At 33.9% G+C, this 20,297-nt stretch overlaps 1 protein-coding gene across 9 annotated transcripts in view; it reads right to left on the bottom strand.

Annotated features, from left to right (window-relative positions):
- LOC118193729 (uncharacterized) overlaps positions 1–20,297 on the bottom strand; it is a 209,490-nt gene that overhangs the window by 174,099 nt on the left and 15,094 nt on the right. For all 9 annotated transcript variants that reach the window (XM_085818509.1, XM_085818513.1, XM_035364855.2 and 6 more), the window contains 2 exons: positions 19,999–20,043; positions 5,551–5,572 (listed from right to left, as the gene is read on the bottom strand). In XM_085818509.1, the coding sequence (XP_085674635.1) occupies positions 5,551–5,572; positions 19,999–20,043 (67 nt within the window). The remainder of the gene's footprint in view (positions 1–5,550; positions 5,573–19,998; positions 20,044–20,297) is intronic.

Genomic DNA, 20,297 nt, shown 5'->3' with positions numbered 1-20,297 from the left:
TAATTTCAGATGATTCCATTCTTCAACTATGATGAGAAGTAAAGTTTCCATGTTAATATAACTATAGTGGCTTTCTGATGTGGCCCTGTTAGCCCATTTTTGGTTAGAAATTATAATTTGAAATTGACGATAAAGTTATAATCATTAATAAATAGGAAAATTGTGATGCAAGTAGAAAGAAAAACAATTTAATTAATCATGAAAATTTTAATTTGATAAAGCAACCAATTATGACAAATTTATGGGAATAAATAATTACAAAAATCAGAAACAAATGTTAAGGATCATCTTTAATATCTACAACATTCCAAACCAGCTTAAAGAGGAATTTCTCTTAAAGCAATCAGAATCAGATTCTGCAGTTGATTTGGCTCACTGTCTGAGAAGCCATAAAATTTAGTTGTTCAACAGTTTCTTCAAATAAATTGTCAAGTTCCCAACATTTGTTTTTAGTTGTAATGATTTCGGTTGTTATAAGTTTTCATTGTTTTGAAGTTCATTTCACCACTAACATTCTTCTCTCGTGCATACTTTCCTCTAGCAGCTCAAGCTAGTTCTATGGCATTAAAACCATGAAGATAGAGGGTATTCAAAATATATTATGGCCTCTTTCCTTCAACTATTCATCAATGTAGTATTTTTTCATTGGGCATACATTTGCGTCATGCTCACACAAAGATTGTGAACAACTTCTTTTGTGTCTAACCACTCACACAGTAGTAACATAGTTAGATGGCTTTGGATTCAGAACCTTGGTATGGTAAGGGGCATTATCCAACAAATTATGCTATTTGATGGAATATTAATATGGAGTTTCTCTTTTAACCACTTTGAAAAATTACCAAAATGCATCAGTCCATTGGTAATGCTTGACGTCATGCCACAGTGAAAAACGAAACTCGCTCCTTCTATAAACCCATCCTGGTTACCAGCATGCACAATTATCAATTTTAGAATTTTTCCAACCTGCTAACATTTCCCGAAGCACATACTGCCATGTATACAAATTTCATCCAAACAAATGATTACTCTGTCATGCTTTTTTAATCTTTTGATATCTCGCAAAACTCTGTATTGCCACTGCACACATCTTATCTCTGCATAGCCATTGTTTGATTGTCTAAGATGCACTTTCACTGAAGCCCAATTTTGTACCACATTAACATTTCTTTTTCTAATGGAAATAAATTTTTTGCTTCATAACAGGCAACAAAGTAGTAAAGGAAGAAATTTTGTTATTAGCATAAAATTAATTGATTGTTTGCCAAATAGCAAACAAATCAAACTCATCCAGGCTTAAAAGCACATTCTGGATTTTATTAGATCTTTGTTTTGCGGGCAATAGGGGACAGGCGAAATATTAGTTTCTTAATTTATAGTCATAACTGTTCTCAATGATACAAGTTGTGGCAGCTGTTCCATTCAGAATCTGCTGAACAGAAATACATAACTTTTCAAAAGCTGCTTCCTTCTCAGAAAACTCTAGCTCATTTTGGATTATTTTTCTTTCCTTGACATTGATTGTTCCAGATATTTTTTGGGGGGAAAAACCTTGTTTCACATATACTTCAAAAGTTTAATAAGCTAACTAAGCAACTATTACGGATTCAATGAATTTAAAGATTGCAAACACTCTTTAAACACAAAATTATAAGTATCAAAAGTTAAAGCAATGTGACTCTGAATTATCAACAGATTGCTCATATAGGTGGCAAAGAAGCAGTTCAGTAAGGCAAAGAATTATTTGGCAAAAAGTATATTTGCCAAACATCAACTGCATTTAGCATTTTTAACCTGGTAGCCCTTACTTAAAAATGAACAGCTTTAAGGTCATACACCAACAGAACTGGGCAATATGCCATAGTTTGGTGTATTTTGAAAATCTGGCAGCTACAACTACGGTAATTGTATTAATAGCTACAACTACGGTAATTGTATTAATAAGTACCAAAACAATATTAGTTTCATAAATTGATTATATTATATGCAGAGTTTAATATTATAGATGTAATTACAAACATTTTAAATACTTTTCTTCAGAGTGAAGACCTATAAATTTTGTAGAGGAACTGCTTGAAATATTTTTTTAACATTTTTAATTAAATTGCCTCACCCTTCTTTAATTATGATTTGAACTCATAATTCTTTGCCAAATTTGATTTTGCTTCATAGATATGCATATTTTTAATTAATTCATTCAAAAATAAAATCACTGAATATAAATATAAGGCACACATATAAAATAGCTTTGAAACCTGTCTCTTGCATATATAATTTTAGGCATTTCAATATATACATATAAACTGATGAGCCAAAACATTATGACCATTTCTACTCGATTGGATGATGTAGAGGACACATAATAAAGTGAGAATGGTATTGAACTGCTGCTGGAGAAGATAAACAATCATTCTTGCACTTACTTTTGTGGGTGACGAGAAAGCAATTTGATCTAAGTGAATTTGATAGAGGGCAAACTGTTATGGCCCGAAGACTTGGAACAAGTATTTCTGAAAATGCAAAACTAGTAGGTTGTTCAGGGTTTGCTGTCGTTAGCATTATGCAAAGTGGATGAAAGACAGCGAAATCAGCAGTAGATGCAAAGTTGTTGGACGTCAATGCATCATCAAAGAAAAAGGACATTGGAGACTGCCCCGCTAGGCATAGCAAAATCAGTGCCATGCAGTGGCTTAACCGACAGACCAATACAATGTAAGTCCAAGTGCTAGTGTTTCGGAATACTCAGTTCAGAGGACACCGTTGGATTTGGAACTGGGCAGCAGATGTCCCATTCATGTGCCTCTGTTGACCAAGCGTCATTATTGAGACTGAACCATGGATAAGTGGAAGATAGTTGCCTGAACAGATGGATTCTGATTTCTCATTCATCATGTCAATGGTCATGTCAGGGTACACCATCTTCCAGGTAAACAGTTGCTCCCCTCTGTATAGCAGATCATACATAGGCTGCTGATGGCAGTATTATGCTTTAGGGTAGGGGTCTTCAACCCATGGCCCGCTGGAGGCATGTTAGTGACCCCACATCCGATTTGGAAGAAAAATTGAAGAACTTTAGAAAATTTTGATTTCAAGAAAAATTGGCTTGTCAGCTTTTTGTTGTACAAAAACTTTTTTGTCTTATTCTTGATATTTAGAACATTTTATTGACATGCCTGATGTTATAGAGAAATTAGCCAGTGTCGTTGCACTTAAAAGTACAACATGAGGAACAGATTTGTGTTAGAGACTGAAACAAACTTTGTACAAAGTTTGTAAGTAATATAACTGCTATAACCACGGATGGTGCTACATCTATGACTGGAGAAAAATTAGGAGTAACAACATTACTCAAATCTGATGTGAAGGAAAGTGGAAATAATACTATGATGACTTTCCACTGCATCATCGACCAAGAAAATTGGAGCAAGAAGTCCTTCTCAAACTTTGAACATGTGATGAATGTTGTTGTAAAAGTAGTTAATTTCATTCAGTCTAAAAGATGAATCACAGGCAATTTTAACAGTTCTTGAGTGATTTGGAAGCTGAATATGATGATGCTTTGTATTACACGGAAGCACATTGGTTGAGCTGAGAAAAGATGATTCAGCGCCTGTTTTCTTTGAAGAGCTAAGTTCAACAATTCATCGAATCTAAAGGAAAATCTATTCACGAGTTCAGTGATGAGAAATGGTTGAGAGATTTTGCATTTCTTGTCGATATTGCAGATCATCTCAAGGATTTGAACTATCACTTACTGGAAAAAGATCTACTTGTTCATAATATGCATTACTTTCTGAAAGCTTTTGAGACAAAATTAATCTTGTGGGAAAGTCAGTTGCTAAATAAGAACTCCACTCACTTTCCAAAATTGATGGAGTGTGTGAAGAACTCTACAGCATGGAATTCAAATAATTACGTACAATGCATTTCAAATTTGAAACAGGAATTCAAAAGCAGATTTTCGTGAAAATGAAATTTTTATGAGATTGTTCTCCTCACCATTTTTAGTAGACGTTGGAAGTGTTCCACCTGAACTTCAATTAGAATTTACAGATTTACAGTGTGACTCTGCAGTAAAATGCAAGTTTCTTGAAAATCCTGCAATATTTGATTTTTATTTGAAGTGCGTGACCAAAGACAGTATTCAGGAATTTGTAAATATGTACTCTTCATGTCTTCTATCTTTGGCAGTACCTACATATGTGAACAGCTTTTTAGTAAAATGAAATCCTAAAATCAAAAACAAGAACACAGCTGACAGACAGGCATTTGGAGGAAACTTTACGAATTGCAACCACACAGATTAAACCGGATACTGAAACTTTAATCAAGCAAAAACAATGTCATATTTCACATTAAAACTAAAGTAACTACCATCTCCCACCAATAATGGAAGTTTTTTCCCTTGTTTTATTGTAAATGCATTTTGTAACACGTTTTGTACAATCATCTTTATACTTTTTTTTCCATAGTTAAAAAAAATTGCAAAACATTTCAATTCAATTTCCATTTGACTTTTTGGAACCAATGTATACATATACAAATCTGTAACACTCTCTCTTCGCTTATCAATTGTAGTCTTGCAAAACAAATCTCCCTTTTTTATATTGACTACCCTATTTTTTGACAGACATGTGGACCGCAGATCTTTGTGAATTTATTGATATGGCCCTCTGGCATGAAAGGTTGAAGACCCCTACAGGGGATGTTCTCATGAGCAGTCCTGGGACCCTTAGTTATGGTAGAACAGACCATGAAAGCTACGACTACCTGAACACATTTGTGGATCAATTACACCCTTACATAGAGTCTGTTTTTCCAAGTGGAAATGGAATCTTCCAGCAGGACAACATCCCATGTCACAAGGCTCAAGTTGTGTTGGAGTGGTTCGAAGAGCATAAGGATTAATTCTAATTAATGTCCTGGCCACCTTACTTGTTGTATCTTGACCCAATAGACCCCATTTGGGATGCCATGGAATGGCAGCTCAGAACTCAAACACTACCATGTTGAATAACTTGATTTTGCATGACTGCTGTATTTGGATCATGTTAATTTAGACAATTATTGCAACCTGTCTCCAGTCATCTGCTAAGAACTTGTGATATCCATGCCAAGGCGAGTTACAGCTATTTTGCAGGTCAAAAATAATGCAATGAGTATTGAGTAGGTGGTCATAATGTTTTGGCTCATCAGTATGTGTATACTTATATATAACTGAATTGACTGTTTTAACAATTTTAAAATTTGTTATACACTTACTTCATAAAACAAAAAATTAAGTTGAATAATAATGAAATTTAAAAAAAAAAAATACTTTACTTTAAAAAAGAGAGAAAGCAGCATGTTAGAAAAATTGTGATCATAATAAAAACACATATTGAAATAACTTTAAAAAAATATCTGTCAAATACAGGTTAAAAGCATTCAAATCATCATGTAAAATACAAATTAATTAATTCATTATGAAAAGGAAAGCCTTAAGTAATAAAAACAAAAATATTCATTAATAGCAAAACAGCATAACTAATGATAAAATTAAGTACATACCTTGCAAAGTAGTAATTCTTTTCTAGATCAAAGAATGATAAATTTTTATTCATTTAAAAACTAGAGTTTATACAAATGATTTTATAAAAAAAGAATATAAACAACTATAGACTATTATGAAAAATTTATGAGTTTTAAGTGATAAATTCTTTTAAAAAATCAAAATTCATTCGTAACTTAAAATTTATAAATGGAAGTTTTAAGTCATATTTACTGGTGCTTATATCTACAAATGATTATTTTTTTAAAGATGACAATTACCTCCAAAGCAATACTAAATTTTAGTTAAAATAAAGCCAAGAGTTAATATTATTGTTACGAATTTGGTATTTAAAAAGCTAATGTTAGTTCAATTACAAATTAAATGGTTTTATTTCTCGCGCACTGCAGCGCGTGACGAATATTAAAAGAAAGCTAAGCCGAAAAAATTAAAAATACAAGAGCGCGTGCGTTAAATAAATAAATATCTCTTTTTGATTTCGAGAAAGTACTGGAAAATTCTAGCACGTGATTTTAAAATCTTATAAAAGGAGGAAAACATCTCAGTTTGTAGTAGTTGCTTAGTTTTTGTTGTTGCTTAGAAAACTGCTCTTGTTGATTGTAGCGAATTCGCGGATTAGCGTTCTTTAGCTGTTTTGAATTACGTTCTATTGGACATTTGAGTAGTTAAAAGATAACTACTGTGAGATATTGTAATACTGCATGATAATTTGAGAAAATTTAAGCATTTTTGTTGTGATAATAATAAATTTTTGTTCATTTTTCATCGGACTTGTGCATTCATTTCATAACGAACTCGTACGCACGCAATAATTTTTGGTGTCAGGAGTGGGGTTTGAATGCCAATAACAAGAGCGATGGAAGAGCAATTAAGGCAGTTGATCTCAGTCTTTGCCTCGTTGAAAGAAGATATGAAATCTAATCAGGAAAAGATTGAAGCAGGACAGGAAAAGATTAAAGCAAGACAAGAAGAGATGAAAAAAGAAATTACCTGCATAATAGAAAATAAATTTCAGGTTATGGGAGGCAGAATAGACGCTGTTGAAATTAAAGTTGGACAAATTGAAGAAAAAGTCTTTTCTGTGAAAGAGCAAATAGAAGACAGAGTTTCGGCAGTGGAACAACAAATAGGTTACAGAGTTGATTCTGTCAAAGAAGAAATAGAAGGAAGAGTTTGTTCTGTTCAACAACAAATCGAATCCCAAATTGATGATAGGGTTTCTGCTGCCATCGCCAAAGAAGTTGACAGCCTAAAGAAGTGCATAGAGATGGCAGGAAGCAATTCTGAAGGTTTTAAATTTCTATCTATGCCTGCTCGCTCCTCTCTGAAGCTATGCACATATGATGGGAAGACATCCTGGCAAGTGCATAAAACACAATTTTCTATCGTTTTGGATGCGAATGGATGGGATTCCCAAACTAAGGCCTGCCATCTCGCAGCTTCTCTGAGAGCAGACGCTTCCAGAAAACCAAAGACTTGACTTCGAAGCTTTATCCGGCGCATTGGAGCTGCGCTTTGGCGAGAAATGTTTAAAAGACTACAGCAGGCTTCAATTAAAATCCCGTCAACAGAAGCCCACCGAATCACTCCAGGAACTCGCCACAGATGTTGAAAGGCTGTCCCACCTCGCCTTTACGGAGTGCCCGAGAGAAACGAGGGAAATCCTGTCCCTGCAGTACTTTATCGATGGCATCCGGGATCCCGAAATACAGAAGGCTCTAAGAATGGCGGATGTTAAAGATTTGAAAAGTGCTTTAGTGTACGCCATGAAATTCGAGGCAGCCCAGCAAGCCACTCGTCGAGACCGCCACCCCGTGAGAGCTGCTCAAGTCCAGCAGCCAGAGAATCAAGTCACTGCTCGTCTAGACGATTTAACTAGACAACTCAACGCCTTGAGACGGAATATTGGTGAAACAAAACCGACCCTAAACTGCTGGAATTGCGGTGTTGAAGGCCACCTACGAAGGAACTGCAGAACTCCCCAGAGCACGGAAAATAAGGCATACGATTTAAACTGACAATTAAATGCCACGGGAAGGAAAAGGACTGACAAGAAACCAAAGTGCTGGAACTGTGGAGCTGAAGGCCACGTACGAAAGAATTGCAGAACACACCAGGGTACGAAAATTGAGACAATTTCTGAGCAACGACGCAGGAAACAAATTAATGACCATATCAAGGAATGGAGGTTGCCAGATAATGAAAATCCCTGTTTTAAAGCGCTTAAGATCTCTATAGTGAGTGGCAACAATAACGGACTGTCCATCAATGGGAATATCGATGGAGTCCCTTGCAATATGATCATTGACACAGGAGCTAATGTTACCATCATTAGGAAAGATTTAGCTGAACAGTTTAAAGATAAACTTATTTGGACGCCATCCTGTGTTACCCTTCAGACTGCGTCTGCTGACAAGATCGACATAACTGGGAAGTTAAACGTAAACATCACGTTTGGAAGTGCCGCCTACCATCACACGGCATATGTGGCGGATATTACAGATCCATGCATACTCGGATTGGACTTTTTAAGGAAATACAATTTTTACTTAGATTTCAAAAACAATAAGCTGCTTTCAGCATCTGATGGCATGACTATCCATCCTCAAAAGGGATCCTCGCCTGGAAATGTCGACACCTTGTCCGAAAGATCGAGCTCGTGAAGCTGCCGAAATCATACCAGGGTCGAAAAGAAACTCAAGACTACCAGCTATTCTCCATCCCAGAAGCTCTTCGGTCGAGACCTTCGTCTGCCTTGTGACCGCCTGTTTAGTCGCCCTACGGATGCGCCTTCATCGCCTGAGGAACACATCCAAGATGCCCAGGCCCGGTTTGACGGGATGCACCGTTCTGCACGAAAGCGAGTCAACTTGGCGACGGAGAAAATGAAGACCAGATGCGACACAAGAGCTACTAGACAGAGATCCAACAAAGGAGACAATGTGTGGTTGTGGAATCCGACTCGACGGAAAGGACTTTGTCCGAAATTAGTCACCTTGGGATGGCCCATACACAGTCCTAAATAGGCTGAATGACGTCGTGGTTCGGATTCGTAAGTCTTCGAACTCTAAACCTAAAGTCGTTCATTACGACAGGTTAGCTCATTACTATGGCCATAGTACGTAATGTAAATACTTGTAAATAGTATCAGACCATGGTCCTTTTTGTTTTTAAATGTGTATTTGATTTGATTTGTATTTAGTATTTGTTTTGTATTTAGTATTTGATAGCATTTGATTTAAGTTAGTTATTGCATTTATTGTTCATGTTGTTTGATATTGTGATGTAATGTTTATGCCACAGTTGTAAGTTTAGCTTCCTGTCCAGGGATTGTACTGCCCGGGACGTGCAGTCCTTGGGAAGGGGGCAGTGTTACGAATTTGGTATTTAAAAAGCTAATGTTAGTTCAATTACAAATTAAACGGTTTTATTTCTTGCGCAGTGCAGCGCGTGACGAATATTAAAAGAAAGCTAAGCCGGAAAAATTAAGAATACAAGAGCGCGTGCGTTAAATAAATAAATATCTCTTTTTGATTTCGAGAAAGTACTGGAAAATTCTAGCGCGTGATTTTAAAATCTTATAAAAGGAGGAAAACATCTCAGTTTGTAGTAGTTGCTTAGTTTTTGTTGTTGCTTAGAAAACTGCTCTTGTTGATTGTAGCGAATTCGCGGATTAGCGTTCTTTAGCTGTTTTGAATTACGTTCTATTGGACATTTGAGTAGTTAAAAGATAACTACTGTGAGATATTGTAATACTGCATGATAATTTGAGAAAATTTAAGCATTTTTGTTGTGATAATAATAAATTTTTGTTCATTTTTCATCAGACTTGTGCATTCATTTCATAACGAACTCGTACGCACGCAATATTATTATTCCCTTTTCTCATACATACAATTTGAACAACATCTGTTATTAAAAATTTTAGATATTTTTTGCTATATGATATCATGATAAAATGTAGGTAGTCTTCTGTTATCAGGACTGGATTAACAAATGTATGTTTGCATGTACATGTGTATGAATGTGCATATATCTGCATGCGTATACATACACACTCTAATGTACCTACATATATACATGCATACATGAACACATACATCCATACACACATGCATTTCTGAATCGCGTCCCTGATAACAGAAAAGTACGAAACTATATCTCTTGGGTTAGTTATATCAATTAATAAACAAGTAAGTAGGATGAAACACTTTTAAAAACTTTTTATTCTGAGTAAATACAATGAAAAAAGAACACTGTTCTAAGCTAATAACTGCACACTTAATTTTAAAGAGACAACAATGTAGGCTAAGATATGCACAAATGGGCTTTTCTTTATTTCACATATCTACATGAATTCATACAATTAGAATCGAATAAAATGCAATTAGTATCTTCTCTAATTGCATTTTATTCTCTAATTGCAAATATTGCAGGATTTATCTTCTCATTTAGAGTATAAAACTGACAAAAAATCTTTCTACAGCAGATTGCTTTGCATACATTCTTGTATAATGGTGAAGATCTTGAAACTGATCACTGTCTCATAGATATTGAGGTCATTAAATTGCATTTTATGATAGCATTTAAGTGAAAAAATATCTTGAAATTTATATATTTATTTATTAATTATTCTTATTTATTTATTTATTTTGCAAATAGCATAATTTTATATAACTAGTTCCACATCCATATGCAATATTTTCAAAGAAATTTTCAAACTGATTTCAAAAACAAACCAGATAAAAAAGCATTCAAAACTTTAGAGACATAGTCTTTTTTTTAGTTTTTTGGTGAAGTCTATAGCAGTTGCATTCATATTAAGTAGTCATCTCTAAGAAGCTATAACTCGTATTTGAGACGTGACCTCAGGTTCTTAACGAAAATTATTGTTTAACATTAAAATAACTGAATTCTCCTACTGGAATTTATTTTGAGTAAAAAATATACTACTTGTATGCAGGAGATGATGCCCTTATACATCAGTAGTGATCAAATTATGATAATGATTATTATTGCAAATTATTATTAGCAAACATACTAATCAAAATATGATCTCATTCACCCTGTAAAGCTTCGGAAGTTAACTATCATAACAATTTATATTAAAAAATTTAATAAATATACATATTTTTGAATAATAAAGGACTTTTCTAGTTAATTGTATTTGGATCATGTTAGAAACAAACTTTATTTTATTTTTATGATGTTGTATCTGCCAAAGCAATGCTATAATTATAGACTCTATGTTCCTTAATATTCATGTGTAGCTCCTTTTTGTTTTTTGCTGAATGACAATAGTTTAGTTAGTCAAGTTAATAAACATATACCATGCACTTGTGTTTTGCTTATTTTGTTCTACTATATTACAAAATATATCTGCCATTTTAGTAATTTCTATCACGTTACCAGCATGATATGCTCTAAAGAAGTTTATTTGGCAGAAATGAAGAAGAAATTTTAATTTTTCCGAAAAAAAAAAAAAGAAGCAACATCCACAGCGCTGGCAAAGCTAAGCTTAACGTGTTGAAAGTGACCCGATGGAAGAAATTAAGATTCAGAAACTCGACGGAGATAATAACAATACTTTGAAAATCTGAGAACAAGCTGCTTCAGTTCAAAAAAATTGTTGGGAAGTGATTGATCCAGGTTACGGTGCTGAATTAAAGAATGATGAAAAGAAAATTAATGAGAAAGCCTTAAACTTTCTATTCTTAGTTGTTGAAGACAAGTTCTTAGATGACATAGCTAACTGTGAAAGAGCGAAAGAAGCATGGGATACTTTAAAAGACATCCATACAAAATTCGGACTCTTGTATTTTCTACAACTTTTAAAAGAATTTTTTGATGCAACTTTAAAACCAGGAGAAAGCGTCAAGTTCTTATCTAAGTCGATTGATGGACCTACACCAAAAGTTATCATCTTACGGACACGGACTTGCAGACAGAGAAGTTTCCCTCGTTATGTTAATGGGTTTGCTCAAGGAATATGAAGGCCTTATCCTCAATTTAGAATATGAAGAAGATATGTTGTCAACTCAAATCGTAAAATAGCGTCTCATCATAGAAGAGAAAAAGTTACTGTGTTACACAGAAGTGAAATAAGAAGTTGCTACCAGTGAGGTCATGGGAGAGAAAGCCCTCAAAACTCGAGATAAGTACAGAACTATGCAGCCATTACAGAAACAGCATAAAAATACTGACAGAAAAACCCGTTGCTTTTCTTCTGGGGAGTGGGGTCATATTGCCAAACATTGCTCTGCTGCTAAAACCCCACATGGAAAAATGGTTTCTAATGAAATATATCAAGCACTGTTTGTTGATTCTTGCAGTGAGAAACCTGTCTGTGATTGGTACCTTGATAGCAAAGTCACTGAACTCAAGAGCAGAAATTTATGAATTTAGCTTCAGTGAAATCACAAGTTGAGATAGCCAATTCTGAAAAAATTGAAGTTTCTGGCACAAGAGACATTGTTTTGAATCCTATCAGACAATGTGGGAAAGATGCTATTCACCTAGCAAATGTTCTGTATGTCCCTAAGCCTGATGGTAATCTTCTTTCAGTAGGAAGAACAGAAGAAATGAGAATTACTGTTTCCTTTGAGGAAGGCAAAGCAATCATAAAAGATCCAAGACAACAAGATAAGGTCATCCTCACTGCACATAGGTATGGAAGACTATACAAAATTGAAGAGAAGCAAACACACATAATATATCTTTTCAGACATAAAGAAACTATGCATCTAAGATTAGGACATTTCCATCATGATGGAGTTAAGAAACTTATGAAAAGGGATGATTCGAATATGACGTGTGAAGAAATCCAAGAAAAGGAGACTGTTTGCTCAACATGTGTTTTGTGGAAAATGAGACTCCATTTCCCAAGGAAAAAGCTGAACGTTCAACTAGATTACTTCAGCTGATACATACTGATGTAAGTGGACTATCATACCTATGTCAAAAGGTGGATCAAGGTACGTCGTTCAAGGCATGCTGTGGTTAAAACTATGAAATCTAAAGATCATGTCCTTGAAAAATTCATGGAATATAGAACAAATGTTGAAAATTTCCATGGACTCAAAATCACTACTCTAGGAAGTGACAATGGAGGGGAATATGTCAACAATGAATTTGATGATTTCCTAACTAAAAATGGAATAACAAGACAACTCACAGTTCCCCGGACACCACAACAAAATGGAGTTGCAGAAAAAATGAACCATACTCTATTTGATATGACTAGATGTCTTCTCCTAGATTCCAACATACCACAAGAATTGTGGGTAGATGCTGTGACTACTGCCTGTTATTTGCACAACAAGTGTTCATCATAAGCTACTGAAGGAAACATACCTGAAGAACTCTGAAACAAGAAGCCTGTGCAAATTAGTCACCTAAGAATATTTGGCTGTCGAGTTTTTGCTCAAATTGATAACACGCTGCAGAAAGGAAGGCTACGGAAGTGTACTCAAGAATTTGTCTTTATGGGATATCCCGAAGGCGTGAAAAGATACAAACTATGGAATACAGAGGAAGGTAAGCTTTTAGCAAGCAGAAATTTTAAATTTGATGAGACTGTTTTTCCATTGAGGAGGAGCCAGATAGCTACTCAAGCAAAGAAGGAAAATGAAGTAACATTTAACTTACAATTCTGACAGTGAAGTAAATGTTGTTCCATTAGAAGTACCCATCAGTTGCACCACCACAGGAGTTGAAGATGTTGAAGCAACATTAAATGGCACAGCAGAAGAAATTGAAGATACAGAATCAGCATTACTGGGAGATTCTGATAGTAGTAAGGAAGACTCTTTTGGAATCAGAAAAAACACTAGAGAAAGGAGACCTAAGACTTACTATGGGATCCAGTGTTATATAAAGCTGTTTGTGAAGAACAACCTGCCATCAAAATCTGTAAGAACCTAACAAGTGTAAAAGAAGCAATGAATTCACCAAATGCAGAGAAGCCATGAAGGAAGAATTGTCTAATTTGTACAAAAAGCAGACATGGGAATTAGTTCCAAAGCCAGCTGGCATCAAACACATAGGATGCAAGTGGGTATTCAAAGAAAAAATGCAGAAGGAGAAATAATCAAATTTAAAGCTCAATTAGCAACTAAAGGCTACTCATAAGTCCCTGGTAGAGATTTTTCAGAGACTTTGTTGTAAAGACAAAATCTATAAGAATCCTTTTAGCCCTTGCTGTCGAGTTACAAATGGAAATTCATCAAACGAACATCACTGCTGCCTATCTAAATGGCTTACTCAAAGAAGACATATACATAACACAGCTTGAAGGATCTCAAGAGCAAGATAAAGAGCATTTAGTGTCCCATTTAAAAAAACGCTTGTATGGCTTAAAGCAATCAGGAAGAGAATGAAATGAATGCTTTGATATTTTCTTGAAGAATTGTGGACTGTCATGCTCAAAATGCGATCCATGCATTTATTACCACCCAAACAAAGCATTATATCTTGGTATCTATGTAGATGAGATGTTAATTGTTGGGACCCTAGAGGAAATAACCACATTTAAGCATATGTTTGTGCAAAGATTCAAAGCAACAGACCTTGGTGAAGCAAATGAAATACTATCTATGAGGATCCAGAAGCAGACTGATGGCACCTTAACATTACATCAAACAGTTTACATAGAAGAAATTCTGAAGGAGTTCAAATTAGAATCAGTCAGGGGAGCATCAACACCCATGGATCCCACTGTAAAACATCAAAAGGTAGAAGATGAAGAGTGGAGAGATAAAAAAGCAGAAAGTGACCAAATTCCATATAGGCAAGCTATATGTAGCCTATTATACCTTGCTTGTGGAACACGTCCTGATATTGCATTTAGTGCAACCTATACTAGCCAGTTTAATGAGAGGCCAACTGAATTTCACTGGAGGAGTGTTAAACATCTTTTCCACTATCTTAAAGAGACCAGACAGCTATCCCTTACATTCAGAAAGACAGGAAGAGCCCTTGAAATATTCTCTGATGCTGACAAGGTTGACAGAAAGTCCTTCAGTGGATATGTTCTGATCTTAGGTGTCGGCTGAAGCCGAATATGTGGCTGCTGGTCTTGCTATAAAGGAAGTTTTATGGATAAGGGGACTGTTGAATGAACTGGGGATGTTGAAGTTTATCCCATCGCCCTCAGTTATAAAAGTAGACAACCAAGCAGCTATGTTCATTGCACAAAACCAAACTACATCGGAACACAGTAAGCACATGGACATCAAGCATCATTTTATCTGTGCCTATACTGAGCAAGGTGTGATTAACTTGGAATATGTAAATTTCAAGGAAAACATAGCTGATCTTTTGACTAAAAACATTTCAAAGACAGTGTTAACCAACTTGAGAAAATATTTAGGTTTTCACAAATAGCTCTCCTATGTGTAATATAAAAGGTGCCTGTATATGCTCATAACACTTGTAAATTTCTTTTACCAATTTTTCTTATTGTTCAGTTCTGAAGAGTTTCTGCAAGTTCCCTTAAAAAAAAAAAAAAAAAAAAAAAATCCCTCATTTTGAAGGTAGTATTTAATCAATTTAAGTGAGTTATTTTAGGCATACTTTGGCAAGGAGAATGCTAGAAATAAGCTTTATTTTATTTTTATGATACTGCATCTGCCAAAGCAATGCTATAATTATAGACTCTATGCTCCTTAATATTCATGTGTAGCTCCTTTTTTGTTTTTTGTTGAATGGCAACAGTTTAGTTAGTCAAGTTAATAAACATGTGACATGCATTTGTGATTTGCTTATTTTTTCTATTATATTACAAAATATATATGCCATTTAAGTAATTTCTATCAGATCAGACTCACAGCAAAATCTCAGAATTTTAAATAGTAATATTTAATACTCATGAAATTTGAAACAAATAAGCTGACTTATTAATTGTGTATGGATAGTACATACCTCAGGATTTTTAAATATTTTAAATCAAGTTGAAAAAAAAACTATTTATTAGAGTTTTTAAAAAAAAAAAACAGGTGTTTTCTTCAGCAGTGATGTTTACATAGTCTACAACTGCCATGGTATGTTCTACAGGGTATGTTCCTACACACTCAGGGATGCTCATGAGAATGTCTTCAAAAGCATAATACCTGTATGCATGCATGTTTTCATTTCATGGTACACTGTGAAAAAAAAAGGGGAAAAAATGGGACAGTTCCATAACTTCTACTGAGCCAATTGACAAAATTCAAATGGTGTTTTTCATGTCTCGAAAGCACGACTTAGGATGTATATTAGATTTATATAGAGCATCATTCCAACATAGGTATTTTGACACAAAATCGGTTTTTTTTTCCGAAATGACATGCAATTCCCCCCCCCTCCAGATTTTGATTCTACGACTCAAATTATGCCTAAATGTAAAATTCTGTAAAATTTGGTGCGAAATTTATGGAAAAATTCAAAAATTTATCTTGGCGGATTTTTTTTCAGTTTTTTGGCAAGAATAATTTACTTGGCGAACTACTTAATTTATAGCTACCCATTTTCCTTTTCATTGCAGACATGTGGGAAAAAAGTCATTGTTCATACTTTCAAATAACTTTAACAAAGTGCGTATATAACATTTGGTGTTATTCTTGCTCAAAAAAAAGTTGCCAAATTTCAAAATGCTCCAATATGCAAATTCTTGTATATCTTAGAAATTTTGAATAAAAAAACTCTGATTTTTTGCAGGTGTGCCTAGAAATACATCTACTTTTAAACAATGTTAAACATTCTATAGGTTATAATACAAAAATTTGTTGGAAAAATATTTTTAAATACAAATTTTAAAAATAAATGATAAAAAATGTGCGAATTATACGAGGGCTATCCAGAAAGTAGATTACGTTTTGAAATAAAAAAATAAACAAAGTATAGGAAACAAATTTTATTATATACAGATGAAAGCCACACTCAAATACTACTTTTCTACATAGTCACCATACAAATTAAGGCATTTATCGTAGCGATGTACGAGCTTGGAAATTCCTTCGTCGAAAAATTCGCCCGCCTGCGCCTTCAACCACTTCGTTACCTCTTCTTGCAGCAGTGCGTCGTCATCAAAACGCTGCATAGCCAGCCACTTCTTCATTGCTGGGAATAGGTGGAAGTCGCTCGGTGCCAGGTCGGGACTGTACGGCGGATGAGGAAACAACTCCCACTTAAAAGTTTCAAGAACTTTACGAGTGACATTTGCCGTGTGGGGCCGGGCGTTGTCGTGAATCAACAAGATCTTAGAGCTCAACATTTCTCTGCGCTTGTTTTGAATTGCTCTTCTGAGTTTTTGGAGAGTTTGGCAATACCTTTGAGAGTTTATTGTAGTGCCTCTTTCCAGGAGGCACTACAATAAACCAATTTCCTCCAGTTTTTTGCAGTCAGAAACCTTATTACTGAGCGCACCCCGCAGCTCGCGGGATTTTCAATTAACGCAGACATTTCAAACCGTCACAGTATCTGAACGGAGCACAGCACGAACCTCTCACTAGCACGGCTAGATGCAGACTGAGCTGCGCAACGCTCTGACCCCAAGATGGCCGCGCTAGCCCCGCCCCTAACGGACACAGACGGAAACGTAATCTACTTCCTGGATGGCCCTCGTATTTGGATTAAGCCAAAATTTCAAATTCTGGAAGAAGGAATCGAGTAAGTTTAATAATAAAAAGAAATATTAATAAACATATATCAAATTCAATTAACACTGAGAAACTAAAATTTTGAGAGCTAATTTTTAAAAACTAATTGTGCAATTTTTACAAAACTTGGCAGTTTGGCATAATTTGAGTCGTAGAATCAAAATATGGAAAAAAATTGGCATGCCATTTCAGAAAAAGTTTGATTTTGTATCAAAATACCTACATAAGAACAATGTTATATATAAATCTAATACATATCCTATGTCATGCTTTTGAGACATGAAAAATGCAGGTTGAATTTCGTCAATAGGGCCTGTAGAACAAGAGATATTGAACTGTCCTTTTTTTATTTTTTGCGCAATGTACATGTGCTGATCAATTGGTCCCTCAATAACTTTCAAATTAAGTTTGTTTTATTATTATTATTGAACAAAATTATAAAACAAATCTGAGTATAAAATCAACTTAACAAATTTTATGAAGTAATTAATATTAAGCAAAAAATATTTTACACATACAGTACTCCCACACATTATAAAGATTAGCACATTTTAATAATGCATCCTAAGGGTATATTATTATTATTAAACATAATTATAAAACAAATTTGAGTACAAAATAAACTTCAAAAACTTTATCAAGTATCAAATAAATTAAATAAAAAAATTCTTGAAACATTTTTATTTTCACTTACAATAGTCTTACATAATGAAGATTAGCACATTTTATTGAAGTTTTACTAATAGTTAGCTTAATGTTAATTCTTTCTTTCATGCCTCTGTAATGTTGCCGAGCTTCCGTTATAGAAAAACTAAGACCATTTGTCTTTCTTTATTTATATTTAAAAACTTAATGCAGGCTTTCTCGGTTAATTAAAATAATTGACATTACAGCATTATTACAGAAGTGGAAAGACATCTTACTCTCTTGGCATTTTTCAGACAAAAGCCCTTTTCTACATTAAGGAAACCTGCAAAGTTTCAAGAAGAAGCAAAGAACGAATTTTTTTTCCTGATCACTTCCACCGGCCTTGTGACACTGCTGTTCCTTCTCAAGAGAAACAGCAAGTTGTCTAATTTAAACCTGTTATTGTTAACTTCATTTTGTGATAAACTTGCTCAACCAGAAGTTTTATACTGATTTTAAATCAAGTGCCAAATGTTAAATGTGAAATGAAATCATAATCAGCATGAATTGTAGTAAAAGCTTGGTTGTTGGTTGCTTACTGAACAAGCAGAAAAAAGAAAGAGCAACATCTTCTAAATCGTTTTTCGGTGCTAGTATTGAAGAAAGACATTGACCACAACACATTTGAATATCTGACATTTTAAATGGTTGATAAGTGGCAAAAGTTAGTCATACTTTCTCTATCAGACACACTTAGGGTTGTAGCTTCACATAAAGTTAATGGAGTTGTAACTGAGTTAATAAATCGTAAAATTCCAAAAAGCAAACATACACCAGAAGTTATAAGTTGTTTTGGATTTTAAAATCTCACTAGTTGTGAGGAATAAATCTTTAGCTTAATTTTTATATTTTTGTGCTGCATCTTGCGTTCACATTAAGGATAAGGAAAAGCGATAATTTGCCTTAATGTTTAGGGAGTTACAAATAGTAATTAAATTAGGTAGTTAGATACCCTTGGTCATTAATGACTTACTATTAAACTGGCTCCAATTAATTTTTTTAAACATATGTTAAAATAAGCATTGCTAATCTATGAAAATTTTTCAGATATTTTAGCTAATAAGGTTTTTTTTTTTTTTTTTTTTTTTTTTTTCTTTTCAGTATCTTTTAAGTTCACTTGCTTCAATACACAAATCAATGCACTCAGTTGTCTCTTTTTCATCTTCTAATTGGCTAATGTTTCAACAATATACCTTAAAAGAACAACTTTCTTTCTCTTTATGTAATCAATTTCTTCCTCAATAAATATCCTGTTTGTTTTAGGATTTTGAGATTTATTTAAAGACAATGTTACTTTAAAAAACTGCATACATTTAGAATGCATAGAAGAAACTAGTAGTGTTATTTATTTGATAATACAAGCATTGAGAATAACTATAAAATGATGTAAGGTCAAGGCTGGTGCCAGAGCCAACATGGTAGAATGTTTAAAAGTTAATGAAGCACTGAGCAACAAAATTTAGGGAAGGCAAAATTTTTAGAATTTAGGGCAGGCACTGAGCAGAATTATTTTATTTTATGATTATTTAAAAAAGAAATTCTAGAGACTAGACCAAATAATTTTTATGGAAGTAGAAGTATTTAAATAATACTGTTTACTAATTCATATAACAAATATTAAATATATCAAAAACAGTCAAGACTATATATTTTAATTTCATGGTAAAAGGTCGGGTATGTAACTTACAAGATGGCTTATACAAGTAAATGGATATTGTTTTCTATGTTTAATAAAATCCACATAATTTTATTTTTTCATATTTAAACCTAAACTAACTATTTGAGGTACTTTTCAACTAAAATATGTAAACAGACAGGCTTATTACAGCAGTCATACAAGGCTGTATGAGAGCTGTCCCTATGGACTTATATAGGCTCATAATTATCTCAAACATTGCAAAAATGTGCAAAAATTTCTGTGCAACAATCCATTTCATCAGAACCAAACCTGGATAAAAATTACCAGAGTTCAATAATTTCATACATTTAACCAAAAACAAAAGAAATTATTATTTTTTCCAATTTCATAATTCAATATTTTAAAAAGCAATTACAAAAGCAAGTGAACAAGACCAATTACAGAAAATATATTCCAAACATTTAAAAAAGCACACCTTTACTTACCATATCTGCTAGCTCATCCACCATTTGAGAAATCAGCACATGCAACTACAAGTTAAAGGAAAGTAATACTGAATATACATTGAATATATATAATGAATATATATACTGAATTCCTTTATTATTTTTAATATACACGGTAAAAAGTATTTTTCCTCATTTGTAAAAATTAAAAGTAATAATTCAATAAGTAAAAAATTTTCACACACACACAATGTACACACAAAAAGGTACACAAATACATCTTGAATAAGCTTAAATGGATCACATTTTTTATCAGATGATAAATTTTTGTATTTTCG

Source organism: Stegodyphus dumicola, chromosome 6, assembly GCF_044657685.1.
Source record: "Stegodyphus dumicola isolate Sdum_Otavi_A_Nest chromosome 6, ASM4465768v1".
Lineage (NCBI taxonomy): Eukaryota > Metazoa > Arthropoda > Arachnida > Araneae > Eresidae > Stegodyphus > Stegodyphus dumicola.
The sequence above is the reverse complement of the archived record's forward strand: the minus strand, read 5'-3'. Positions and strand labels throughout refer to the sequence as shown.